Raw genomic sequence first — 27079 nt, 5'->3', positions numbered from 1 at the left:
GGGTAAATATGTGGGGTGACAGGGATAGGGCCTGAGTGGAATTGTTGCCAGTGAAGACTTGATGGGCCAAATGGCTTCCTTCTGCACTGTAGGGATTCTGTGATTCATACTGAAAGTTGCCAGCATTTTTTTTGCTTTTCCCTTAGATTTCCAGTATCCACACTATTTTGTTTTTTGTTCCAATCATTGAAAGTGTGAGTGGCATTAGATCATTGTTGAAACAATCAGCACTCAGAGCGATAATTGTAGTTCTGTAAAGCTCCTGAAATCCTTGCCCAGAAATGTTAACGCAATTCAGCTCAATTCCACAAACACTGGCTACTGCAGCTAGCAGTCCATTTGATAGTTGCACAAATATTTTACATTACAATATTTAATTTAAATCTATTAAAATAATCAGTGTTTATCGAAGATAGTGAACAATGAACTTAATGTTGGATGTTTTATGGCAGTAGCAGATGTTTCAGCAACTATTCTATATGCCTTGTGTCAGCACAATTAGTGGGTTCGTAGACATACCTTGACATCCACAGCCTTGAGTGGACATTTTGTTTTTTGATTTGATTTGATTTGATTTATTATTGTTACATGAATTAACATACAGTGAAAAGTATTGTTTCTTGCACACTACACAGACAAAGCATACCATTCATAGAGAAGGAAATAAGAGAGTGCAGAATGCAGTGTTACAGTAACAGCTAGGTTGTAGAGAAAGATCAATATAATGTAAGGAAGGTCCATTCAAAAGTCTGATGGCAGCAGGGAAGAAGCTGTTCTTGAATCGGTTGGTCCATGACTTCAGGCTTTTGTATCTTTTTCCCGATGGAATCTCTTGTTGTGATTGGTGTAATTGTTTATTGCCCAGGATACTTTGGACAATGGGAACCATCCAAAAGACAAATTAGTTTTCAAAATCATGATCTGGGTTGAGACTTGTGTGCCTTGCTGAGGGAATCCGACACTGTCAGAGGTGCTGACTTTCAGATGGGACAGCCCTCATAGGCCAAGGCAAATGATCCCATGGTGGTATTTGAAGGCTAACATAATGAATTTCCCTGGCATCCTGGTCGACATTTCTCCCTCAGCCAACACAATCAGAACAGATTATCTGGTTGCTTCTTTCATTCTTGTTTATGGAACCTTTCTCTGTACAAATTTGCTCCCAATTATTGCAACAGTGACTGCACTTAAAAAGTACTTTTTGTTCCCCCGCCCTCTCTTTACTCTTTGATGGGATGCGGGTATCACTGGAAAGTGCCAGCATTTAGTTACCCATTTCTAACTGCCTTGAAGTGAGTGGCTTGTTTCAGAGGGCAGTTAAGAGCCTAACCCGTCAGGAGTCACATGTAGGCCAGAACCAGTAAGGATGGCAGATTTCCTTCCCTAAAAAGCACAAGTGAACCAGATACATTTATCAAAATCAATTATAGGTATCATGCTTTATATTTTGGGCTTATTAATTAAATTTGAATTGCATCAGCTGCCATGGTGGGATTTGAACTCATATCCCCAGACCATAAGCCTGGCTGGTTGGATTTCTTGGCCAGTCATATCACCACTACATTGGCTGAGAAATGCTTTGGGATGTCCTTACATGAAATTTGCTGAAGAAATACGTATTTCCTTATCTATTTAAGTTTAGCCTGCTGTTGGTGATTTTAATTATAAAGTGTGTCTTTGTAGAATGGGATAAGGGAAAAACAGAATTGAATTTATCCTCCTTTCTCCCAGATGAGATATATAGCATGGATTCCCTTAGTGCTTATATTCTCCCAGATTTCAGGAGTGCATGACTACTGCACATTTCCATTACCCATAACAATCGTCTGTGTGACCTCCCAAGTAATGTGGAGAATTTTACATTATTAACCAGGACCAAAGAAGATGGACAGCTATTCAGAAATGAATGACCAGTGTTCCCCACCTGAACCATTGAGCCGATGCATTCGTTAATCCTTTCTTACTTTAACAATTTAAAATCGTTTTAATTGTACCCAACTTGGTAAAGTCGGGCATGAGGTGAGGAGCCTGATCCACGGCCATTCCCCCTTTACCAATGGCTGAAAATGGCCATGATCGGGACCGCGCTCGAAACGGGTGCAACATCAATTTAAATGCAGTTGCATGCATTGAAATTGACTTAAATGGCTGGATGCCCAACTTTACTGGCATTTCCCCCTTTACCAACACATTTGCCCGTCCAAATTCAGTGTGAAACAGACATGCTTGGCAAAGGTCCAATTTGGGTGTTCCAGCTTCTGAGGGGGTAAGTTCAGAGCTTCCAGCGGCTCTCTGACTCAGATCAGTGGTGGGTGGGGAGGGAGGGAGGCAGGTTAGATCGCTCACTGGTGGTGGGGAGGGAGATGGGTCAGATGGCTCTCTGGTGAGTGGTGCAGGGGGGTGCGAGGCCCACTGCCACTCTGTGTGCGATCAGTGGAGGGAAGGGGATCCATTGCCACTCTTGGTGTGATAGGTGGGGAGAAGGGGGGGCGGGAGGGCTGCAATCAGCCTGGGTAGCGGGGGTGTGGGGTAATAAGGGGGAATAGTAATGTTGTGGGGGTGGGGTAATGTCAGTAGAGGAGGCATTATCTGGCCCAGGAGCAATGTGGTAGGGGAGCATTTTTCTATTTTCTTTTACTGCGCATGCACAGTTGAAGACTTCGATCAGAGCTGCAGTGTTTTGGGCACAATGAGCCCTACCCACAGGCTTCTGCAGTGCGATTTGGAGTCGCTAATGTTTTTTGAGGCAGAGTGTGTATGGGGGCACCTGAAAATGGGTCTAAAAGTCGGATCCGAAGCACTCCCAGTTTCAAGTCAGCCTAGCACTTAGAATTAAAATGGTAAAATAGGACCAATGAGTCACAATCTTCATTCAATGCACTTGTTCGTTAGTATAATGGTTAGGATCCCTGTCTGTCACGTGGGAGACTGGGGTTCAATTCCCTGAAGGGGAGCTGCAAAATTTCCTGGCTGTCCCCAGAGACAGAGTCTTTTTAGGGGTGGCAGAGCGGTTAGCACTGCTGTCTATAGCACTAGGGACCCGGGTTTGATTCCTGGCTTGGGTCATTGTCTGTGTGGAGTCTGTGCATCCTCCCTGTGTCTGCGTGGGTTTCCTCTGGGCGCACCAGTTTCCTCCCACAGTCTGAAAGACGTGCTGATTAGGTGCATTGGCCATGCTAAATTCTCTCAGTACACCCGAACAGACGCCCGAGTGTGGTGACTAGGGGATGTTCATAGTAACTTCATTGCAGTGTTAAGGTAAGCCTACTGGGGACTAATAAATAAATAAAGTCTTTTTCTGTCAGACTCAATAAAGGATGCCAGATGCTTTCCCCAGTCAAGCTCAGTCGTGGTGCCCTTGCCACCAAGATGGTGGTTTCAACTCCCACTCCAGAGATCTGAATATATGATGTTACTGGCACAGTATTGATGGAATTGTTTGAAGAAAACATTGAAATTGAGGCCTTCTAAGGTAGATTTAACAATGGTCTCAAGGCAAGTTTGAGAGAGAGTGCAGCAGGTTAACATTTATTCTTCAATCAATGTCACTGGAAATCTGCTTAAAGCATTTGTAGGATCTTGCTGCTGTGTTTCCTCACATGGCAACAGTGAATGTACTTCAGAAATACTCTGGGGCATCCTGATGTTGTGAAAGATACCATGGTCTTTTTCACCGATGATGCCTTTCTGCCATTTTTCTGCCTCTGAATTTAGATTGAAAGCCTCCTCATCTTGTTATATATCTTAACCAGCTTTAATTCTGTCAAGGACAAAATTAGATAATTTAGTAATCAAAATCTAGAGTGGAATTTTCCTGTATTTTTTCGAAGTGTTGGTTCCAGTGAGAAAACCGGTGAGAACGCTGACAGGGAATCTCATCGAATGTCCAGCCTCTTTAACAATTTTTTTTCCCCATATGATTCACATCGCACTTGTGGCAACTTGCCCCTGATTTGCTTGCTGTGGAAAACATACACTGGAACTCTACTACCTTGTCTGCCACGGAATTGAAGTGGGCAAATGTCCGACAACGGAAATCTCCGTTGATCTCAGGCGGGAATTTCCAATCTCACCCGAGCGAAGCCGTATAGTATCACCCATAATCTCTGCAATCAGTGGGGCGCTCCACTTAAATGTCTCCCCCGAAATATGTTCCAAGTCCAGTCAGGGGAATGGTTGCCAGGAAACAAAGCACCAAGATTTTCAGAGGGAACCCTTACCAAACTCCTGGATGGTGTGGAGCAGAGGCATGATATCCTGTATCTGCTATCGCACGTATCCATCAACCAAGGTAACCACCCCCACCTGGGGGACAGTGACTGTGACAGTCAGTGTTGGTTCACTCCTTAACAGGTCGGGGATACAGCGCCGGAAGAAGATGAATGGTCTTCTTTGTGCAGCCAGGGTAAGTCAGCCTCCTCATGTCTCTCACAACACCCTTAACACACCCATCACACTTTCACGGTGATCTCTCACCCAGCCACCTCATGGGGATGCAACAATCTCATGGCCCCTCACCCCACTCCCCATGGTCCCCTCATATCCCCACTCCCACTCACCTCCCACGGATGGCTTGATGACAGTGGGTAGCACAGTGGCACAGTGGTTAGTACTGCTGCCTCACAGTGCCAGGGACATGGGTTCAATTCCCAGCTTGGGTCACTGTCTGTGCGGAGTTTGCACGATCTCCCCATGCCTGCATGGGTTTCCTCCAGGTGCCCTGGTTTCCTCCCACAGTCTGAAAATGTGCAGGTTAGGTGCATTGGCCATGCTAATTTCTCCCACAGTACCCGAACAGGTGCTGGAGTGTGGCAACTAGGGGATTTTCACAGTAACTTCATTGCAGTGTTAATGTAAGCCTACATGTGACTAATCAATAAACTTTATGCATGCCAGGCTTCATCACCTTCTGATCTGGCAGGGCTCTTGCCTACCCTCTTCCCATCTGTCTCATTGCAAGACAAACTTTAGCACAACTGGAATGAGGGGCACAGCCTGCCAGAGTCATGCCCCAGCTGAGATGTCTCTCACCCTATGAGGGGAGAGCCATTGGGCTGGTAGCGAAGGAGCAGGACCACACCTGTACAGAGGGCAAAGTGGGGGTAACAGACAAAAATGAAACCACTCAAGACCTGCAGTCATGATGCAGGCCTCACTTTCTCCCATCATTTATCCCCTGTGATGCACTAATGTCATCTCACTTCCCTTGCAGGCCAATTATTTGACTAATCCAGACTATCCCCATGCCCTCTGGAGAGCACAGACATGAGCAACTCCAAGGGAGACATCTTGGAGACCAGCTATCATCTGCACCCTCCACCAGCACAGATACTCAGTGAAATTAACTAGTAGGCAGGCTTCTGGGTCACTCACTGGTGAGCACTTCACTGCTGAAGATCCACAGCAGGCAAAGGAAGGAACATCCCAGGGAACCAGCACTCGGAAGGAACATCCCAGGGAACCAGCACTCGGAAGGATGCCGGAGCCCAGGACGCTGCTAGGCCCTGAGCCAATTGTATGCTCCTAGGTCTGGTTGTCCCAGAGCTGCTGGGGCTGCAATGGTAGAGCCGTGAGTCTCATGAAAGAATGACACCATCACTCCTTGGACTGCAAGCTCAATTGGAGAAGTCCATTATTTTGTGTCTGAGATGATGCTATCATTCTAACATAACGAGGCCAAGACTGTGAGGGTGGTGTCTGCAGTGGAGATCTTGGCCCAGGACCTGCACTCCATGGATGGGAATGTCCGCTCCATGGTTCAGTTCATGACCTCCTTGGCTGAGGGCATGGTGCACGGCTTCCCACTAGTGCCTGGACCATGCATGTGACATCTGGTGCTGTGAAGTTTGATGTCGGAACACACTTTGCCGGTCTGTACGATTCTGCTCCGCCTACTTCAGCAAGGTACTGTTCCTAGCCACATGCAGTGGCACATTGATATCACTTCTGCTCATCAGTCACAATCAATAGAATAATCAACTCGTCAGAATCATGAACTGAAATGAAGAGAACGTGAAAGCGAGGATTTCTGATGGTGCCCTGACCGTCAGCTATCTCAGCCCTCCCAGCATCGAGGACATCACCCACAGACCTCCCCCTCTGTGAGTGCCTTTCCACTAGGCCTCACTCCCTCCCTCCTCTGTCACAGAATGACCACTCCCCCAAAGTTGACCCTCACAACTGCACCTAACTGATGTGCTTTAACCCTTGAGAGCCTCATATTTGGGGTGAAGGGGTAGGGACAACTGAGGTGTTAGATTTGTTGAGGGCATTCAGTGTTGTAACCTCACAGAGAATCTAAATGGTGCCCCCTGTTATCCTCTTGAATGGAGTGAGTGATGAAAGAGTTCATCATAACGCCTTGCGCTGGCTCCACATTTATGTGACTTCTCTAATGTAGACATTAGTATGAGCATTGGAGTTCAATGCTTGGGAGCAATGCTTCAACCCCTTTGAGTTAAACAATTCAACTAAATTAAGTAAACTGAGTGACAAGTAAAAGGGGCAGCCCCTAAAGGGGAATCACCCCAAACAAAGACAAATCACAAATGAAACTTAAAATATTAGACCAAAAGACGATTAAAAGGATCAATAAGGCACCCGCGTCCCTGAGGTACAAATGGGCACGGAAGGCCTTGATGGTGCCCATGGACACCACATGTTTCCTCTCCAGAGACACCCAGCCGCAAATGTAACTGCGGTAGAGGGGCAGTTAGCCAGGTCGGATAACCCTCTTGATCGCCTCCTATCTGGACTTATTTATGGCAAGTTTTGCCAGACCCAGGAGCAGGGTCAGGAAGATGTCCTCCTCCTTTCCTGCTCTGCTCTGCACAGGGTGGAGGCAACGCTTCTGAAGGGTTAAAAACTGGGCTCCAATCAGTGGCACACTCATGTATTGCAAAGCTGACTTAATTGGCACAATTGAGACATCAAGGAAGGGTCACAGAACTGATCAGGCAACTGCCTTCCTCTTATGGCAGGCGAGGTACACCTGATCCATGTGAAGACTCCAGTCGGCATGTCAACTTCATCCTTAGATGGCGCCCTCACTCCCCCGGCTCACAAGGGCTGCGGATTTTCTGAACTTCTTGAGTTCTCCTGAGGGCCATGATTTGTTAGGAAATGATAACACAGGCACTGGATGTTTGCCAGGACTTCCCTCAAGTGGCCATTGTTCACATCTGAGTGTAAATGTTGACAAGTTATTCAAATGTGCAGGCATTACAAAAAGCACCAATACTGGGTGATATTTTTACATTCCTTTGCAGTGTCACAGCAGGTAGGTATAGCGGCAGTGAACTGACAACTTGTCCTGCCATAAGACAAATTGAAAGGGTGGGTTTTAAAGAGCAGGGCATCATTTTTAAAGGCTACCCAATATAAAAAATTAAAAATAGGATACTACCCTTCCCCCCACCCCTCAATACAATCCCCCCAGCAGTGTCCATGCATTGTCAGGGGTCAGTACAGGAGTAGTGCCAGGGGGCAGAGTACAGACAATGCCGGAGTCACTGCGCAGATAGTGGGGCAGTGACAGAGACAGTATCAGGGGAAGTGCTGGGGACAGTGTCAGAGGGCAGTCTCAGGATACTGCCCAGTCATGACTGTCACCCCCCCCCCATTCAGCTAAGTTTCCTCTGTCGTGCCAGGTGCATGTCACATGCTGATGTGAATGGATAATGTAATGGGTGGAGGTTAGGGAGCAGGGATTAACAAGCATTGAGGCCTGTTAATTAGATTTAAATTTATTCTAATTGGGATCCCGCAGTTGAATGTTGGGATTCTCTTGATGTCACTGGTGGGGACAGGAATGGAGATGACCACCTCGGCGTGAAACGCAATTTATGCCTGTCACAGAATTCCACTTACATCACCAATCCCACCCGACAAAAACAGGAGCAGAGAATCCCCCAACCCATGTCTTCACCTTTTAACAAAGGTTGCTATCCAAGCAGTGGGACTCAAGCTACTTTTCTTCTTTTTAACCTTTGGCCACTGAAACCAATTGCAGAATCTTGGCTGGGAGTTGGCAACTCAACACAGCTGTGAGGATCAAACATGTTGCATTCCGAATCTGTATGGTGCAATCCTACAGTTTATTTCAAATTATTGCTTTAATGTGTGTATCCAAAATGCCTTAAATACACGTAACTGTAAACTGTTGAAAAGCCATTATTTACTGGCAATCAGAACTAGATAGTAGGAATGTTGTCTAACCACATTGATGTTGGCTGTGTTTGTCTAAAGGATGCAGGTGTGTACATGGAGTCTGCAACAATGGAATTCGTGGAAATGGGAAGTGCGTTTGCTTTTCTGGTTACACTGGGCCAACATGTGACCAAGGTAAATATGCTTTCTTAATTTAGATCAGTTAAAAATACTGGTTGCTATAAAGGGGGCACTTTTAACCTACCACACTAATCTGAAGGGATTGGGTACAAATTGATTTTTACACCCCAAGCAATTTTATTCCCCACTGAAGCCACAGGACGTAATGTTGGGCAGGGTGAAAAATCAATGCTTTGCTGTTGGGTTTCCTGTTCTATGAATTGTTTAAATTTGTCCCTCATGTAACAGTGCAGTAATGTTTGGCACTGTAGAGCAGCAGGATACGGATCTCAGCTGGAATTCTCTCATTTGCCTTCTTTAGGATTCAGGTTGTATCTCTGTGCAGAGACACTAGGCAGAGGGCAGACACCTCCTCACACAAGTGGAGTGTAAACCAAAGAGAAACTAACTTCTGGTTGCCATTTGGCTGGTTTTGGACTGAGGAAGACTTGTGAAGGTGTGAGGTACAGCAGCCCCCTGCAGAGAGGAAGTGGTGGAAAGCCTTTAAAAAAGAGAAAATCAATTTTAAAAAACTGATGTAAAATAGTTCTTCACAAGCGGTTTAACGATAGATTTTAGGCTCTTTTGTAGCGGGCTAAAGTGTAATCGCTAAATGAAATGATAGAATGGGAATTTTAATTTTTTGTTTGCACTTAATTCTATTATGAATTTCCTTGATTCTGAATGGGATCCAAATACTTTGCCATATATTAGTCGGCAAGACACCCAAGTCTCCTTTATGCTCAAGACAGGTACTAGGTGATGCCTGGCAGTAGATTGTGAAATCTGGAAACCAGCTGACACACAGGCTGGTACTTGCAATGTCTGAATCCTGAGTACAAATCTGTGTAGAATAATGAGGTGAAAGTCTCCACTCCTTGCTGGGAGAAACATACTGTGAACATCTTCCATGCCATTGAATTGGAAATCTTACAAATTGAAATGGGAAGTAGAAGGGAAAAAACATTGGGCAAAAATTTCTTCTAGTTTTGCAGGTTTCAAAGGTTGGACCACATGAGTGCTGCACTTCCCCACATAGGTGGGACGGCTGACAATTTTGTGGCGATGGTCAGCCATTTAGATATACAAAGATGAGGGCGCTGGCCTGTCATGGGGTGGGATAGGCAGGAACTTGCACCCTTACCTCTGGGGTCAAAGTGAGTGACTGTCCACAATGGACAGTAACTTGCTTCAAGAGCTATGCAATGCATTAATACAAACTCAGGGCTGTTACTGCTTACAAGGGGCAGTAGATATGGTGTCTGCAGTTTTTAAGCAGTTAATGTATAGATTCCCTGGATTGAATTTGTTTTTAATTTTAGGCTATGGACAGGCATATAGGAACATAGGAATTAGGAACAGAAGTGGGCAAACTCAGTCCTTTGAGCCTGCTCCACTATTCAATCAGATCATGGCTGATTACTGAATCATTTTCCAAGCGAAACTCAGTTCAAATTCAATGAGATTTATTTACTGATAAGTTGCCTCTTGTAGTACTGTACCACATCATCACTCAATTCAGTTGTGGTATTGTGATGCGAAAAAGATGGAAATAAATGCTTGTTACTTTTCCCCAGAGGTCCCTGCCTGCAAGTCACTGCAATGTGGAAATAACACACAGTGCGTGGAAGAAAAGACAGGGAGCTTCAGCTGCAAATGTCTGCCTGGTTTTCAGGAAATTGCAAAGACCTGTGAGGGTAGGAAACTTCACCTTCTCGTCACTTAACAGTTTTGCAAGGAATTTAGCTCAGGGTTTAAGAATGGAAATAAAAGTTTTAAGAGTTTCATGGTTTTTGTTCACGAATCCTTTCTCACGAACACTTCTAGAAGCATTTCTCCTTATCTGTGTGGTGCATTTATTAAGTGCTGGTGGAACCTTATTGTAGCCTTTCATCAGCATCCTCCACAGTTTCCACTTACAGGCAGTTGTGTATTTCTGTTGTCAACAGTATGGTTCAGTTCATTGTTTCGATTGGTGTTCTATTAAGTAAACACTTCACATGCAGCTGCCGTGTTTTTTAAAATTTGTCCTATCCATTGAGTCTGGTTAGGGATCCCCGCTCCATTTGAATAAAAAAAAGCAGATCTGATAGATTTATTCAAAATAATGAGCGATAAGGTAGGGTAATAAGCTGGTAATGTGAAACCATTGTTAAAAGAATGAAGGAAAAGGTTAGGAGAACTTTCTTCCACATTAAAGCTTGTTAAGAATGCTTCAACCAAAACAATGGTGGACAAAACAATGGGGGTGGCACAGTGGCATAGTGTCTGGCTCGGGTCACTGTCTGTGCAGAGTCTGTATGTTCTCCCCATGTCTGCTTGGGTTTCCTCCAGGTGCTCTGGTTTCCACCCAAGGTCCAAAAGACATGCTGGTTAGGTGCATCGGCCATGCTAAATTCTACCTCTGTGTACCTGAAGGTGCCAGAGTGTGGCAACTGGGGGATTTTCATTGCAGTATTAATGTAAACCTACTTGTGATACTAATAAATAAATTTTAACTTTAAATTCTTTAAAAAGCTTTGAACTTTAAGAAGCAGAATCAATTAAATGGATAAAGATTTGAGAAGAAATTAAGGGATATGGGGAAAGGAATAGTTCTGAGATATATTTCTGAGTTGGTGCAGGCATGCTGGATGTCGTGCTCTCCTTTTGTCCTGTAAATGTTGAGAAGGAAGTGGTTCCAGATCACTCTCAAACATATGCTGGAAGGCATTGTGACTGTGAATCACTGTTCATTACTGAGGATGTGCTGGATGATGTGCTGAATACAACATGTGAGCATTTAGGTGAGGCAATGGTATTATCACTGGACTAGTAGTTCAGAGACCCAGGGTAATGCTTTGGAGACCTGGGTTCGAAACTCACCACAGCAGATGGTAAAATTTGAATTCAATAAAATATGGAATTAAGAATTTACTGATAACCATGAAACCATTGTTGATTGTCACAAAAAATCCAACTGGCTCACCAATGCTCTTGGTACCATCCTCCTAAAACTTATTCGCTTCTGCCCGTGGTTTCATGTCCTGTTTATAGAATGAAGACAGAATGATGCACAGTATTCTTAAGTGTGACCTGACCAGGTCAACTTTCTGATGGAACCTAATCTTATGGTTAAATGATGGAAAATGTTGCCAATACTTTTGGGTGTACGTGGTACCATACTGTAAAGCATTAAAAAACGGTTTCACCTACATTAATGAGTGCATGTTGCGCAGTGAAAATGGGGTAGCTCTTAACTGTACTCTGGGCAGGTTCTTCCCACCAGTGGGATCTTCTGGTCCTGCTGAAGGTGACCCCATCCATGGCGGGTTCCCCAGTGGCAGGATGGGGAAGCTATGCAAAATGATATCGATATTGACGGGACCGGAAGATTCCACCGGTGCCTAATGGTAAGTCACCTCCATAGCTAGAAAGCATGTCATGAGGTGAGGGGCAGAAAATCCCTCTCTCTATGTGGGTGAATGCATTATATTATCTCTTCCACTCCCTTCAGATGGTATGAATTATAATAGGTTATTATTAGCTAATCATAGAATCATAGTTTATAGTTTATTTGTGTCATAAGAATCATACAATGCAAAAAAGGCCCTTTGCCCATCTAGTCAGTCTAGTGCATGAGTAACACCTGAATTCCCACCTAATCCCATTTACCAGCACTTGGTCCCAAATGTTATGATGTGCCAAGTGCTCATCCAGGTATTTCTTAAAGGATGAGAGGCAACACGCCTCTACCACTCTTCCAGACAGTGCATTCCAGACCGTCCCTGCCCTCTGGGTAAAAAACCTTTTCCTCACATCTTCCTGAACCTCCTGCCCCTCAGCTCGAATCTATGCCTTTTCATGACTGATTCATTAACTAAGACAACATTTGCTCCCTATCCACACTGTCCATGCCCCTCATAATCTTTTACACCTCAATCAGGTCACCTCTCAGTCTTCTCTGATCCAACAAAAACAACCCAAGCCTATCTAACCTCTCTTCATAACTTACATGTTCCATCCCAGACAGCATTCTAGTGAATCTCCCCTGCACCCTCTCCAGTGCAATCACATCCTTCCTATTTGGAGTATTGCGTGCAAGTCTGGTTGCTATACTTCCAGAAGGATGTGGAAGCTTTGGAGAGAGTGCAAAAAAGGTTCAGCAGGATGTTGTCTGGTCTCGGGGGCGTTGGCTATAAGGAGAGGTTGAACAAACTAAGACTGTTTTCATTGGAAAGACAGGGACTGAAGGGAGATCTACAGTGGTCTACAAAATTATGTGAGGCATAGACAGGATAGATAGAGGCCTTTTCCTAGGCTGGAGATATCAATTACAGGGTAGCACAGGTTAAAGGTGAGGGGGTAAAGTTTAAGGGAGATGTGCGGGGAAAGTTTTTCATGCAGAGAGTGGTTGATACCTGGAATGCGTTGACAGAGAAGGTGATGGAAGCAGGCACATCAGCAACATTTAAGAGGCATCTGGATGGGTAAGTGAATAGGGAGACAATAAGAGATATGGTCCGAGTAAGGGCAGAAAGTTTCTTTTTAGTCTAGTTAGGGCATCATGATCGGTACGTGCTTGGAGGCCAAAGGCCCTGTTCCTGTACTGTACTTTGCTTTGTTCTTTGTTCTATAATGTGATGACCAGAACTGCGCACAGTACTCTAGCTATGGCCTCACCAAAATTTTACACAGCTCCAACACAACTTCCCTGGTTTTGTAATCTATGCCTGTATGAAATATTTGTCTGAGAAATTAATGTTCAATGTTGTTGAATTAAATGCTTTATTTGTTATTCCGTACCCTAGCAATGGATCCATGTACTACAAACATCTGTGACAAGAATGCACACTGCGAATACTTTGGTAACGGAAAATATAAATGTATCTGTCAGCCTGGTTACCGTGGAAATGGAATGCTGTGTTTGCCAATAAATCCTTGCAGCATAAATAACGGTGGCTGTCCGGAAAATTCCACATTGTGCAAGTACGAGGGACCAGGGAAGGTACGTTTAAGTACATGATACAATTTGCATTTATTATTATTGTTTAAATAAGCAATTATCTGTTGGTTATTCATTAAAAAACACCATTAAGTGATATAAAATCTAAGTAATTTAGATTAACATGCTTGGTTCAGTTCCCTTATGACTCAGTCTTGTTATGAGGTTGCTGATTTCATCTTGAGAGAGCACAGGGAGATGTAGTAAGGAGGTGGGATAAAGAGGGGAATAGACGCTGGCATTTCAGTTCCTGAATTAAATTAACAACAGCAGCAACTTGTATTTATGGAGCACCTTTGACAAAAACATCCCAAGACACCTCACAGAGGCATAAAACTAAATACGACTTGAGCCCCATAAGGTGACATTAGAGCAGATGAGTAAAATCCAGTAATCTTGGCAGGAACATGCATGTTGTAAACAGATGTAACCAACAGGATAGACTTGAGCAAGGCCTCACAATCGAAATGGCTTCATGGCTTCCATTTAAAGAATGGCCACTTCCATTGAATAAAGGAGAATAATCCACATCTGTGCAATTGTGAACTTGGGTGGCACAGTGGTTAGCACTGCTGCCTCACAGTGCCAGGGACCCGGGTTTCATTCCGGCCTTGCGTGACTGTCTATGTAGAGTTTACACTTTCTCCCCATGTCTGCATGGGTTTCCTCCAGGTGCTCCGGTTTTCTCCCGCATTCGAAAGATATGCAGGTTAGGTACATTGGAAATGCTAAATTGTCCCTTAGTGTCTCAAGATGCATAAGTGAGGTGGATTAGCCATGGAAAATTCCAGGTTATGGGGATTGGAGGGGGGAAGGGGGTGTCTGGGTGGGATGCTGTTTTGGAGAGTCAGACTTGATGGGCTGATGGACTGTATGGATTCTGTGGTTCTATGGAAAGAATAAAAGAAACATGGTTGGTTCACATAAGCTTTCAAATTAAATATGTGCAGTCTGCGCTGCGTTTATCACACTTGAAGAATTCATGGAAATTTATTTTACTTTCTGAAGTCTTTCTGCAAATGTAAAGATGGGTTCGTCGCCAAGAACTCTTCCCAAGGTTGCATCCTGAAAGATGTTTGCAAGCCATCGCTCTGTAATAAGACAGCAAAGTGTGTAACTGTGTCACCTGGAAATTTTGAGTAAGTGTTTGCCATTAATTCTTTGATATTGAAGGCTGCTCTGATCTCAATAAGCACATATCCACATTGAAAAATAAACTGCAATGGTTAGAGTAGGACATGAGTTGAATACTTACAGGTATAATTGTAATACATGTGGGAAATTCAAATAAGCACTCTAGTAAAGACTTTATATAGTAAAGAATTAATAGAGAGCTTCAGGGGATTGGGGCTTGTTTTTACTTATTGGTCACTCATTCTCACTGGAAATATGAGACTGGTAGAGAAAAATTCTGAGGGAAATTGGGACATTTGTTTTCTCACCAGATTCAATATTAAGATAGACCTTACAATTGAGACTCAGGACTCAGAGACAGGGTGTTTAAATATGTAAAACTCCAGTTGTGGAACCTCAATTAGATTCACCATATAGAAATGGCCAGACTGTGTGAGGTGCATATTAGTTTTTTCCAGGAGTTGAGCAGCTGAACCCACAATCCTTAAAGGGACAATTGGAGCCAGTATAGAAAATGTTATTTTGTGGGGTTTTAAAAAAAGTGGACCCAGTGTGAATATTCAGGGGTGGAATGACAAGAGATCTTTTCAGTAGTTGCTTGCAACATTTGTGTTAATTTTTCCTATGGTTTCATGAGGCTGTGAACATAAGAACATAAAAACTAGGAGCAGGAGTAGGCCATCTGGCTCCTCAAGCCTGCTCCACCATTCAATCAGATCATGGCTGATTTTTTCATGGATTCAGCTCCATTTACCCACCCATTCACCATTGTCCTTAATTTCTTTACTGTTCGAAAATTTGTCTACCCTTGCCTTAAAAACATTCAATGAGTATCTCAACTGCTTCACTGGGCAGGGAATTGCACAGATTCACAATCCTTTGTGAGAAGAAGTTCCTCCTCAATTCAGTCCTAAATCTGCTCCCCCTTATTTTGAGGCCACAACCCCCAGTTCGAGTTTCACCTGCCAGTGGAAACAACTTTCCTGCTTTCATCTTATGTAGTCCCTTCATAATCTTATTTGTTTCAGTAAGATTTCTCCTCATTCTTCTGAATTCCAATGAGTATAATCCCAGTCTCCACAGTCTCTCCTCATAAGCCAACCCAGAATCAACCTAATGAATCTCCTCTGCACCCTCTCCAGTGCCAGTATATCCTTCCTTAAGTAAGGAGGTCCAAATTGTACACAGTATGGCTATCCTGAGGCTTATTATAATCACTTTTATTTCATAGAATGGCCCTCAGCTCTGGAATTCCCTCCATAAATCTGTCTGTCTCTTGGCTTTGCTTCTTCCCTTTCAGATGCTCCTTAAAACTTACTTCATCGACTAGGCTTTTACTCATCTGTTCTAATGTCACCTTATGGGGCTCAAGTCATATTTAGTTTTATACCTCGATGAAGTGTCTTGGGATGTTTTTGTTAAAGGTGCTCCATAAATATAATTTGCTGTTGTTAATTTAATGACATCTCAAGTGCATCCATGGAGATTTTCCCTCTGTTTTGGTATCAATTGGGAGCATATTGGTTTCTGACTCAGAAGGTTGAAGGTTCAAGACCCTTTCCAGGATTTGAGCACAAGAGCCAGGGTTGACATTTCAGTGCAGTGATTAGAAGTTTTGGGTGATTGGATATATTATCTTTCATGTGGCATGTCAAACCATGGCTCTTTCTTCCATGGATGCAAAATAACTGTTAGGAAAATAATGGTAGTTTTAAGCAATTTATGTTGTTAAACATCTGAAATAAGGTATAGTTTTAATTGTGTTTAATGTTTCAGTGCCTGAAAGAATAAAAGCTGTAATTAGATTCATGCTGGACAAAAGGTGTTTGTGTATGGGGTTTGGTTAATTTCCAATTGTGCTTCTATTGTGTTTAGAGATGGCTACAGCAAGAGTGGGCTGCAGCATGAACAGTAAATAGAATTATCAGAATTCTACCCTTTTAAGGGTAGAAAAGCTTTTAAGTTTTAGTTTAGATGGATATATTGTAGGTGGAGACAGGACACTGAGGAGTGAATATCTCTCAACTCTGCCAGAAGAAAGACTGGCTAGCATGGCAGCTGCAAAGGAGTCGGCTTCTTGAAGTACCAGTTACTGTTCAGATAACCAGGGAATTGGGATAGAAAGAATGACTGAAGTTAAAAGAACCGGGACTAGGGTACTGTTTAGAAGAATTCAAGGAAGAGTAAACAAATAATTCTGAGTTAAACAGTTAATTGCAGTGACCAGATTTAAAGTGGGAAGTAAACTTCAGAGATACCTCAGAAGTTTGATGCTATTTTACTAGAGTCAGGGAATCAAGAGCGAAAGCATTTCTGAACAGTTTTTACAGCAGTCAAGACAAAGAAATCCTGAAGGGATGATGTAAAAATATGGACTGGATTTTGGAATGCAACCCTCTAATAGAATGCATTGTAAACAAAATGAAATAAGGTCTTTTTTGAATGTGGAGTTTGGAAACTCTCACTTGACAATCATTTGGAGGATTCTGAGGAAAACTTCTCAGACATTTAGAATGAAGTATTTGATCACAGTCATCTTATGTGTTTAAAGGGACATTGTATTGTTGAGACCCTTGTAACTTAAAATACGTTTCGATGTCCATGTTGGGTGAGGAGAATAAAGGAGTATTGTATTATAATCCAATTTCAATAAATGATTTTTCTTCTTGTTTTTAACCAATTACCGGTCCTATGACTTTGGTCCCCACATTTTATGTAAAAAATGCAAAAAAGCTACTGTCTGTTGCCTGAATCCAGCTTACAAGTTAAAGCAACTAAATCATTAAATGAACTGAGCTTGCCTTTCACACGGAAGAAACATTCATTTAAAATTCTTCTGGATGTATTGAACTATGCATTATGTCAATGCAACTTTCATTGGATCAGTTGTAGGTTCATTTCTGCTTGTATTCTTACCATCCAGGTGTGTCTGTAAACCTGACCAGATTGGAGATGGCCGCAAGTGCATTGGTCCCTTAAAGGATGTGATCCAAAAACTTATCACCAACCAGTACAGCACTGCACCACTTGCAATGTTTGGTAAATTTCTCAAATTATACTAAAGTTTTATTTATTATAATTATGCCCTTTCTTCTCAATTCTGTAAATCAGCACACACTAAAGCAAAAGCTACCATTTATTAGGAGAGAGAAATGGTTTGGATTTGACGCTCCTTTTTAAAGGCAATTTTCATGCCAATATTTATCATTGTAGAATGGGTGGCACAGGATGTGGCTTCATTCTGAGGAACAATTTTATCTGTGCCAATTTCACTTATGTTCCTGCCACTGGTTCAGGTTTTCCACTGATCTGGGTAGATACAAGTATCTGAGGCTTTAGTAATGGTGAACCTTTGTGTCGTGCCTACCCTTATTTTCCCAACATATTGATGCCTTTATAGTTCTCCCTGGGAGGCACTTTCATGCCAATCCCAAACAGGAGATGTTCTCTTGAACAGTACTCCTGGCCACTTCAGCAACTCCTTTCCCTTCCCAGCACAAATCTGCAGTTATCCATTGACTCTTCTCGATCCGCATCAAATTAAATACTCCCATTGAATTCGGCTAATATAAGCAACTCTCCAATCTTGATAGCAAGAGGAGGTGTCTACACAAAGAATAGTGCTAATGCAACCCTTTATTAATATCAAGCCACACTGAGATGTGCCGATGCTTCCTAACACTGTACTTCCACTTGGTGTTAATGTGTGAAAATATAGTTGTGTGTTCCTCGAAGGTGTGATCTCAGTGGTGGATCATGTGTGATAATAGCAGGCTGCTCTTTTGTTACTGTGCCCTCCTGGAACTGAGATGACTTTCATTTAATGGTAGTTATGTCATGCGATGGCTACATGTCATGTGCTACTCCTTCTGCAGGTTGGTCTTGTTTCTTTTCTATCACATGCAGACAACATTGGGAACTGGCAGGCAGGCTGCAAGTGGGCTGCTCTCCTAAGGGAGACCTGTCCCTATATTGAACATGTCCCGAGCACTAAGCTTTGGTTCCAGCTAGTTACTAATATGTCAGAAAGCAGACCAAATTATCTCAATGAGGTCAGTGCAGCCCTGCTTCCTGGCTTCTGATTCAGTTGCTGAGTTTTTTGGAGCAGGAATCAGTGTGCAAGTGCCTCAGGGCAGTACATTCTTGGAAAATTTATGTTTTTTCTTATCTTTCCAGCTTTGATAAGGTCATTAAATTTTTTCCTGCATTTGTGCCATATATGAAGTCATAGAGTTAGCAATAATTGTCCAACCGTCTCCTTCCATTGCTCTAAACTACTGTCCTTGGAACCTCCTGCCTAGCACGGAGTCCCTCCCAATCTTACCTCCTTCAGCAGCATTTCACATCTACATCAAGAAAATAGGGGCCTATTCAACCAGCCGCAGACAAACCAGATGCTGTTATAAACTGAATTTGGCACTCTGCTCTGAATCTATTTTGTGGCTTCCTCTCCTTTAGCTATTACAAACTTTTAAATCCTGCAGCAGTATACAAATATCGTGTTCACTATTGGTTAATTCCCAATGAGAGGTTTTCTTTAAAGCTGGAGCTTGTCCAAAATATTTTAGTAAGGTAAAGTTGAGAAATTGGGACAGGGCTAACTTTGGACCTATGCTAATTATGACCTACTTTACTTTCTTCCAGGATTTTGCCTGAGTGGAAATTGAGTCACTGGATCAGATTGGGGTGTAGCAGGGCAGTTACCATTAAGTAGGCCTGTTCTTGTATGTTTAGATTTTTACATTTCCTGTGTGGCAGCTTGATGCAAGTACAAGCTGACAACATTGTAGCAAAGGAAACCTTACACTGTTGTAATGTTGTTTGGTGTCTCACTAAGAGGTCTGAAGGATTGAACTTAAACCATTTATTGTTAACACACAACTAATAGATGTATCTTTAAGGTATATCTCTGTCTGATAGTATTGCATGCTGTCTTCTCTCAGACTGTCTATACACCATCTATCATCATAATGTGATCAGTGCAGTCTCCCCAGTTGCACATTAACCTTTACTACTCCAAACACCCTTATACTACACCTCTCCCTAAGTCCTTTCTCAAATATACCTACAAAATAATGTTTCCATGCTATCCCTTCTCCCACCAAGTCTGCAGGCATTACAACTCTCTGGAACTCATCTTTTTCCCCTTCAATAGGCTCAATCGCTTTAGGCTGATTTTGTTTGTTCAGAGTTGAAATTGTCATATTTGGTGCTTCAAGTACTCTGGTTTCAACATCTGGGTCGCTCCTTCCCTTTTTTAATGTTAGTTTGTCAGCAAAGAAAAACCTGTCGTCTTTGATTGGATTCCATGGCTTATATTCGCTCTATTCATTCAGAGAGTAGATTCAGGTTTTCTTTCTCTGTGGGGTTTCCCATGTTCTTCTTGGAAGTTAACATTCCAAAAACTGGAATCTTCATTTCCACTGGTTTCACAATTTTAGCCAAGCATTTGTTTAGTTTTCCAGTTCTGTTTCAAGCCAATTACTCTTTTCATTCAGCTCAGCAATTATTCTGATGAGCTCAGTTGTCTTTGTTTCAGAGTTCATAGAACCCCTACAGTACAGAAGGAGGCCATTTGTCCCATTGAGCCTGTACCGACCACAATCCCACCCAAGCCTTATTCCCATAACCTTGCCGGTTTACCATGCTAATCCCCCTGACACTAGGGTCAATTTAGCATGGCCAATCAACCTAACCTGCACATCTTTGGACTGTGGGAGGAAACCGGAGCGCCCAGAGGAAACCCACACAGACACATGGAGAACATGCAAACTCCACACAGATAGTGACCCAAGGCCAGAATTGAACCAGGGTCCCTGGTGCTGTCAGGCAGCAATGCTAAACACTGTGCTACCATGCCTCCCATATTTGTAGAACTTTCAGAAAAGCTCAACAATTTCACTTGAGCATTCAGTTCCTTTGAGTCTTTTTTCACTGACTGTTCCTTAGACTCTTGCAATACACTTTAGATCATCAATCTGTTTCTTAGAATTTTCCTTAATCCATTTTTAATATCCAGATTTCTTCTTCTGTACTCTGCATCTCATCTTTCATGTTCCTCAGACGGGATTGAAGTTTAAGAATTTCATTGCTCTTTTCATGGTGGATTTTCAACATTTTATTAGTTTTGGTCGTTAATTCTGCTTTTAACAAACTGCTCTGATTCATCAGTATTTCCTTCTTCTGTTCCAAACATTTTTCGCAATACTGCTGATACTTGGAAGTTCATCAAGTTCTAATTTTTCATTTGCAAACTCATCTTCCGTATGTGAAAGTTAGTTCTCTACACTGACAGATTTTCCTCAGTAGAGCCCAATTCCTCTGTGCAAAATTTCAAGATCACATTTTGAAATGTACTTTGTTTGAGACTCATGCTGTTTTGTGATATCTTCCAATTTTTTTCTTGACCTTTTTGGTTCTTGATTTTCATTTCAGCCATATCATCTTTCAAAAACTCAATGGCTGTCATCAGATTTGAGATATCCAATGTTTTTCTTCAAGTTCCTGGATTTTCAGTGTCGGTTAACATTTCCTGATCTTATTTGGACCAGAAGATCATAAGACCATAAGACATTGGAGCAGAAATTTGGCCCATCGAGTCTGCTTTGTCGTTCAGTGAGATCACGAATGACCTGATCATTCTCAACTTCACTTTCCTGCCTTATCCCCATAATCTTGATTCTCTTACTGATTAAAAATTTGTCTATCTCAACACTGAAGATACTTAATGACTCAGCCTCTAGAGCTCTCTATGGTAAAGAATTACACAGATTCACTACCCTCTGAAAGAAGAAAATCTTCCTCATCTCTGTCATTAGTGGGTGATTCCCTTGCTCAGATTATGCCCTCTGGTCTTAAGATCTCCCATAGGGGAAACAACCTCTCAGCATCTACCCTATCAAGCTCCCAGAATACTCTGTCTCAATGAGATCACCTCTCTCTTCGAAACTCCACTGAGTATGGATCTGTCTTCTTATGGGTGGCAAAGTGGCACAGTGATTAGTACTGCTGCCTCACAGTGTCAGGGACCTAGGGTCAATTCCAGTTTGGGTCACTGTCTCAGTGGAGTTTATACATTCTCCCTGTGTCAGCGTGGGTTTCCTCCAGGTGCTCTGGTTTCCTCCCACGCTCCAAAGATGTGCTGATTAATAGGATTGGTCATGCTAAATTGCCTCTTATTGTCAGGGGAATTAGCAGAGTAAATATGTGGGGTTACGGGTATTGGGCCCTTGGTGGGATTTTTGTCGGTGCACAGTTGATGGGCCATATGGCTTCCTTTTGCACTGTAGGGATTCTATGATTCTCTTTCGCATTGCAGCAAAATTTGTCCTTGTCCTTCATTTTGGTATTCCTGTTGGCTAGGCCTTCTTCTGGTGAAGTCTGTACTTACTCATTCCACTGCTGTAATTGTATTATTCATGGCTTCAGTATCTGCTCACAACTTGGAAAGGCCCTTCAATGCCTCCTCTTTTCCTGAAGTCATAGATAAGACTTTTCCCTCACTGTTGAATTGAAGCTCCAAGTTTTCTCATTTTTGTTGCCCTGTAAACAAATTCTTCATCTTTCCCTTTGCCTCCTTCAATTTCTCTCACTTTGCAATTCATCTTCTGCGTACTTTATCACTTTTGCCATGTGCTCCTCTTTTTCATGCATTGCATTAACAAACTTACTTTTCATTTCTTCATATATATCTTCGAAAATGTAATGTTTTTCCAAGTTTTCTTCCAAATATGTTCAGCTGTGCGGTTTTCTTCTTGTATCTCTTGGCTTCCTCCTGGAATATTTAACAATGTCGAGTCTTAACTGCCAACTAATTCTGTCAGTCATTCAGAGTGACATGAAAATTCATTTTGCTTCCATTAGTGATTTTCCAGAGAACCAAGCTGTAACCTGAAAGATCTTTGGAGCATGCAAAGGTCTTTTAACAGGTTTTCCGTTTCTTTGTGAAGTTCAATTGTTTGTCTTGAGTTTTCTTGTGATTCGGCAGAGTCCTTTTAACTCTTCTGCTCTTCACGACAGTCTTCATTTCTTCATGTTGTTGAAGTGCTTGTGCTTTTGCATTTGGTCATGAAGGATACTCTTCCAAGTGTTCTTGTTGACCTCTTTCCAACTCATGCTGCAATTCATTGCATTGCTTTTTTTTTGCCACCAATGGTTACAACACAGCTTTTTCTGAAATAGTATCCACCATCTTTCTAACTCTTCATTTTTTTCCTAGGGTCATGTGTTGATTCTTCAGCATCTTAGCGTAGCAGTTTCTTTGAGTACATTTTCTGCCTGCTGTTGTGCCTGGCTGTATTTCTATTTGAGTACGACCACAATTTTGATGCAAACATTTTTCCTGTGGAATAACTTGATAACTTTCCTTCATTCACAGGCATCTGCTTGCTCCACGCTGCTACCTTCTGTTGCAATTTTGGCATAGTGTCAGCACTTTCAGAATATTCTATTTTTAAGCCTTTTGGCTGCTTCTCAGCCTCTTACTTCTGCACTAAATGCAGCTTGTGCATCTTATTGTACTGACATGATCTGAGCCCTTGTGTTTTGCTGGCATCTGACTGGCTGCATGGAGTTTACACCTTCTCTCCGTGTCTGTGTGGATTTCCTCCAGATGCTTCAGTTTCCTCCCATAGCCCAAAGATATGCAGGTTAGATTAATTGGCCATACTAAATTGCCCCTTAGAGTCAGGGGGATTAACAGGATAAATATGTGAGGTTACAGGGATAGGGCCGGGAAGGGGTTATTGTCGGTGCAGGCTTGATGTGCTGAATGACCTCCTTCTGCATTGTAGGCTTCTATGATTTTATGATTCCATGATATTGTCACCCTCACCCTGTGGTCTCCTTTCCCTTCTGGCGCTTGATTTGGGGATGTTCTATACCTTTCGTTAAGGTCTGCACTCAACACAATTTGTACTTTAAATTACTTGGCTTCAATGAGACTGTAAGATTCCATCAGGAGGAGGGACTGGAAAATCCTGACCTTAGACTTAAAATGATTTTGATTTAATGTTCTGTCGTGAGATTAGTTCACATATACCATGCAAGTACAAAATCCTTATCTCATTCAATGTGTGCCTATGGTGAGGGAGAAAGAAATCCCACAACACCAGCTTAAAGTCCAACAAGTTTATTTGTAGAGTTCTGCCACCTGACGAAGGGACAGCCTGTTCCGAAAGCTTGGGGCGTTTGCTACAAATAAACTTGTTGGACTTTAAGCTGCTGTTGTGGGATTTCTTTCTGTTTTACCCCAGTCCAACGCCGGCATCTCCACATAATGGTGAGGGAACCAGAAGTGATGTGGTATTTTCACGAAGTTAGCATTGGAGCAGCACAACCCAGGCAGCAACTTATGGATTTTCACCCGAAGCTGTTGTACTAGCTGCACATAAATATTAGTGGGTGCCATTAGCCTCGCTGTTGCTTTGACAGGAAAATCCAGGCCTATGTTGCTTCAAAAATAATTTTGTAATAATGTTCTATTTCTAATTCTCATCCATATTAAATCAGATTAATTTACTTTGAAAGAAGAGATTTTTGACTATGTTCTGCCTAAAAGTTTCTTTTTAATCTTTTCAGATAATGGATGCTCATTAACATTGAGTAAAATGGGACCTTTTACAGTCTTTCTTCCTCTGGTCAAGAAACTAAAAAACAACCAGGTTAGTTACTTTGGATAGCAGATAGACAAATTGAAAATGCTTTCCTCTTTTAAACACAAAAAGGTTCTCTTAGAAAAATTCTATTTGACATTCTTGGAATTGTAGCTACACAAGTCCAGGTCTTCCCTAGTCAGATGCTTTGTAACTTCATGGATGGAAGAGTGTCATTGCACATTGTGGGATAACTCAGTTGGCTTTGGGTCTTGTGAAAGTATTCAGTGTGTGTTGCAGGACCCTGTTACAAACAGGGGATTAGCAAGTTTGAGAACTCTGTAATGTTGAGAGACTGATCTGTATTGCACTCATGCAGTCAGGCATTGGAGTTCCACTTCATTATGCTGGCTGTATCCTTGTCTAACATTTAAAGCAGGGAGGAGGTAGATAAAAAGAGGAGGATTTTTATTAAAAAAAAATGTTATATTTCATATTTATGAATGTGTAATGTTATATTTAGAAGCCTCTTTGTAACATCTCTCCATAAGAATAAACACACAACCATCTGATCTGAAATATATCCACGCAGGTGAGGTTCCCAAAAATTGTTGATCAGGGCAAGCCCCCTCACCATCTGGCTGGGGTACCCCCCAAATTGTTACACATTTGGGTGAGGAGGAATGAACTTTTTCAACCTGTCTATTGGTAGCAACAAAATTTAATTTAAAGAAAATCCGCTTTCGAGAATGAGTGCTTGCTGGCTTTTTCTTCTGTTGAACTTCCAGCACTTGGTTCACAGAACAAAGACAAACAAGCACTGAGGCAGCATTTAACTGATTCTTAAATCATTCTTTGCATATTCTGTCTGAGAAGGTGAATCCACAATTCTGTCTAGGCATTATTCACAGAATCTCTTGAGATGTCCATTTGCCAGAGATGGTAATCAGTTTCTGATGCTGTAGAGGTACCTTGTCTGGAGAATCACCCAGTCACTGACTTTATGGGCAGGATTTTATAGCTTTGCTCGACCTGAGACCGGAAAACCCCACCCGAGGTCAATGGAGCCTCCCATTGTCTTTCCCTCACCCACTTCAATTCCCACAGCGGGCGGGGTGATAGAATTCCAGCATACATCTCCAGCCATCTTTAGCTTGCTTGTTGATTTGAAAAAAAATCCTCAAGTCTTTAAAAAGTTTAAAGCCCAATATTTCCATGCACAATCCTGTGTTTTTTTTTACCTCCATCATCATGTAAAAAAAAAATTAATGAACTAAGAACTTAGATGTGATATTAGCAGTGTCCACCTCACCTCACAGCCATTTGGCCTTAATCACTTTCAGATTTGAGTCCTACTAACATTTTTGTAGGTGAGTGAATATTGCAAGACCCCAGGACTAAACAGCTTTTTGCTTCTTTTGGATGGAAGTGCTGGACACTAATGCAAAGGACTGCTTGAAAGTTGATTCAGACATTGTAAACAGGCCCTACAGAACCCCAACTGATTTTGAATTGTTGATCATATTTTTCAAGAAGAAAACAGGTGGTCAGCAGTTCAAAGTTCAAAAGCTCCTTATGATTCAGTACTATCTATGTGGAATAAGCTGAACAGCCAGATTTTCAACTGGAGCTGTCTAAACAATTTATCTCCACACCCTTTGTATATTTTGCCTTTTCAACTACTTGTCTTATTCCATTTGCAATTTGTCTCAATAACTTTTATTCTAGATTACTGTACATGAAAAAAATCGTCTAACTTGCTCATTTATTCTTTATAGTGATTATTCAGAATTTACATACTTGATATTGTTTCACTAACCAGTGGAAACAATATTGTTCTGATTCCTATGGGGAACCCAAATAAAAAAGTCAGCAGAATCACCAGAAATACTATTCCCAAATTAAAAATTACTAACAAAGTTTCATTTTTTGTGACTTTAACACAAATCAGAATCAATACAAATTAAGCATGAAATAACTGGCAAATGATAATTCAAATAAAAAAGGTAATTTAGTTTTAAATAGTGAATAGAATGGGGATGTCTTACAAGAACACAAGTACCTACATCACTTCTACACAATAATCACACTACATAGCCGCACAGTTACACAATATACTGCTCTTTATTCACACAAGCAAGTCTCAATTATCATCAGCAAGGCATGTTAACTTCAGTAATTACATATGGTGAAGGAATAAGTCTGAAGATTGCATTTCACCTTCAGCAAGTTTATTCTCAGAGCAGCTTGGCAGAGTGTCAGCATTTTCCTGTTCCCACACCACACCTCACTGCCCCCTCATTCCAGCTGTGTCCATTTATAGTTGAGCTAATGATCATCACCTGTCTTTTTTATATTTATTCGTGGGACACAGGCATTGCTGGCTGGCCAGCATTTTTTGCCGATCCCTATTTGCCCTTGGAAGGCAGTTGAGAGTTAGTCACATTGCTGTGGCTCTGGAGTCACATGTGGGCCAGACCAGGTAAGGATGGCAGATTTCCTTCCCTAAAGGACATTAGTGAACCAGATTTTTTTTTTCCGACAGTGCTCATCAGTAGACTTTTAATTCCAGGTATTTTTTATTGAATTCAAATTCCACCATCTGTCATGTTGGAATTCAAACTCAGATCCTCAGAACATTCATTGAGTTTCTGTATTAATAGTCTAGCCATAATGCCACTAGACTATTGCCTCCCCAATGGAACAAGGCAAAAGTGCAATTGGCCTAACAGTGTAATTGCTAAATGTTGCAAATACTGGTACAATGATAAGGTACACTTCTATGGACCATCTCTCCTTTGGGTCATGACAATTCTAATGGTGTGGCTTTCAAGAGCTCCTTTTCAACCAACCAATAACATCCTGGTTCACTATTTGTCCACTTCTGGGAAATACCCACCTCTTTATCATCTTTAAGACATTCAGAAAGCTTTCCAGGCATTTTTAGTCAGCTCACCCAGCATGTCCAAAGTTCCTGTCGCTTCCCGAGAGCAACTTGCTTCTCACAAGGATTCTCTCTGTTCCTCTTTCTGTCTCTGTC

The 27079-nt window shown here is 42.1% G+C and overlaps 1 protein-coding gene across 2 annotated transcripts in view; it reads left to right on the top strand.

Moving 5' to 3' along the window:
• stab1 (stabilin 1) overlaps nucleotides 1-27079 on the top strand; it is a 217287-nt gene that overhangs the window by 21196 nt on the left and 169012 nt on the right. The window contains exons 6-11 of one of the 2 annotated variants that reach the window (XM_080181778.1): nucleotides 8248-8343; nucleotides 9906-10025; nucleotides 13119-13315; nucleotides 14321-14451; nucleotides 17370-17485; nucleotides 24026-24108. In XM_080181778.1, the coding sequence (XP_080037904.1) occupies nucleotides 8248-8343; nucleotides 9906-10025; nucleotides 13119-13315; nucleotides 14321-14451; nucleotides 17370-17485; nucleotides 24026-24108 (743 nt within the window). The remainder of the gene's footprint in view (nucleotides 1-8247; nucleotides 8344-9905; nucleotides 10026-13118; nucleotides 13316-14320; nucleotides 14452-17369; nucleotides 17486-24025; nucleotides 24109-27079) is intronic. The other variant, XM_080181779.1, reaches the window with a different exon arrangement.

The sequence above is a fragment of the Carcharhinus amblyrhynchos genome, chromosome 3, assembly GCF_965287045.1.
Source record: "Carcharhinus amblyrhynchos chromosome 3, sCarAmb.v2.hapA, whole genome shotgun sequence".
In the NCBI taxonomy this organism is placed as follows: domain Eukaryota; kingdom Metazoa; phylum Chordata; class Chondrichthyes; order Carcharhiniformes; family Carcharhinidae; genus Carcharhinus; species Carcharhinus amblyrhynchos.
This window is presented reverse-complemented; position numbering and strand designations above follow the sequence as displayed.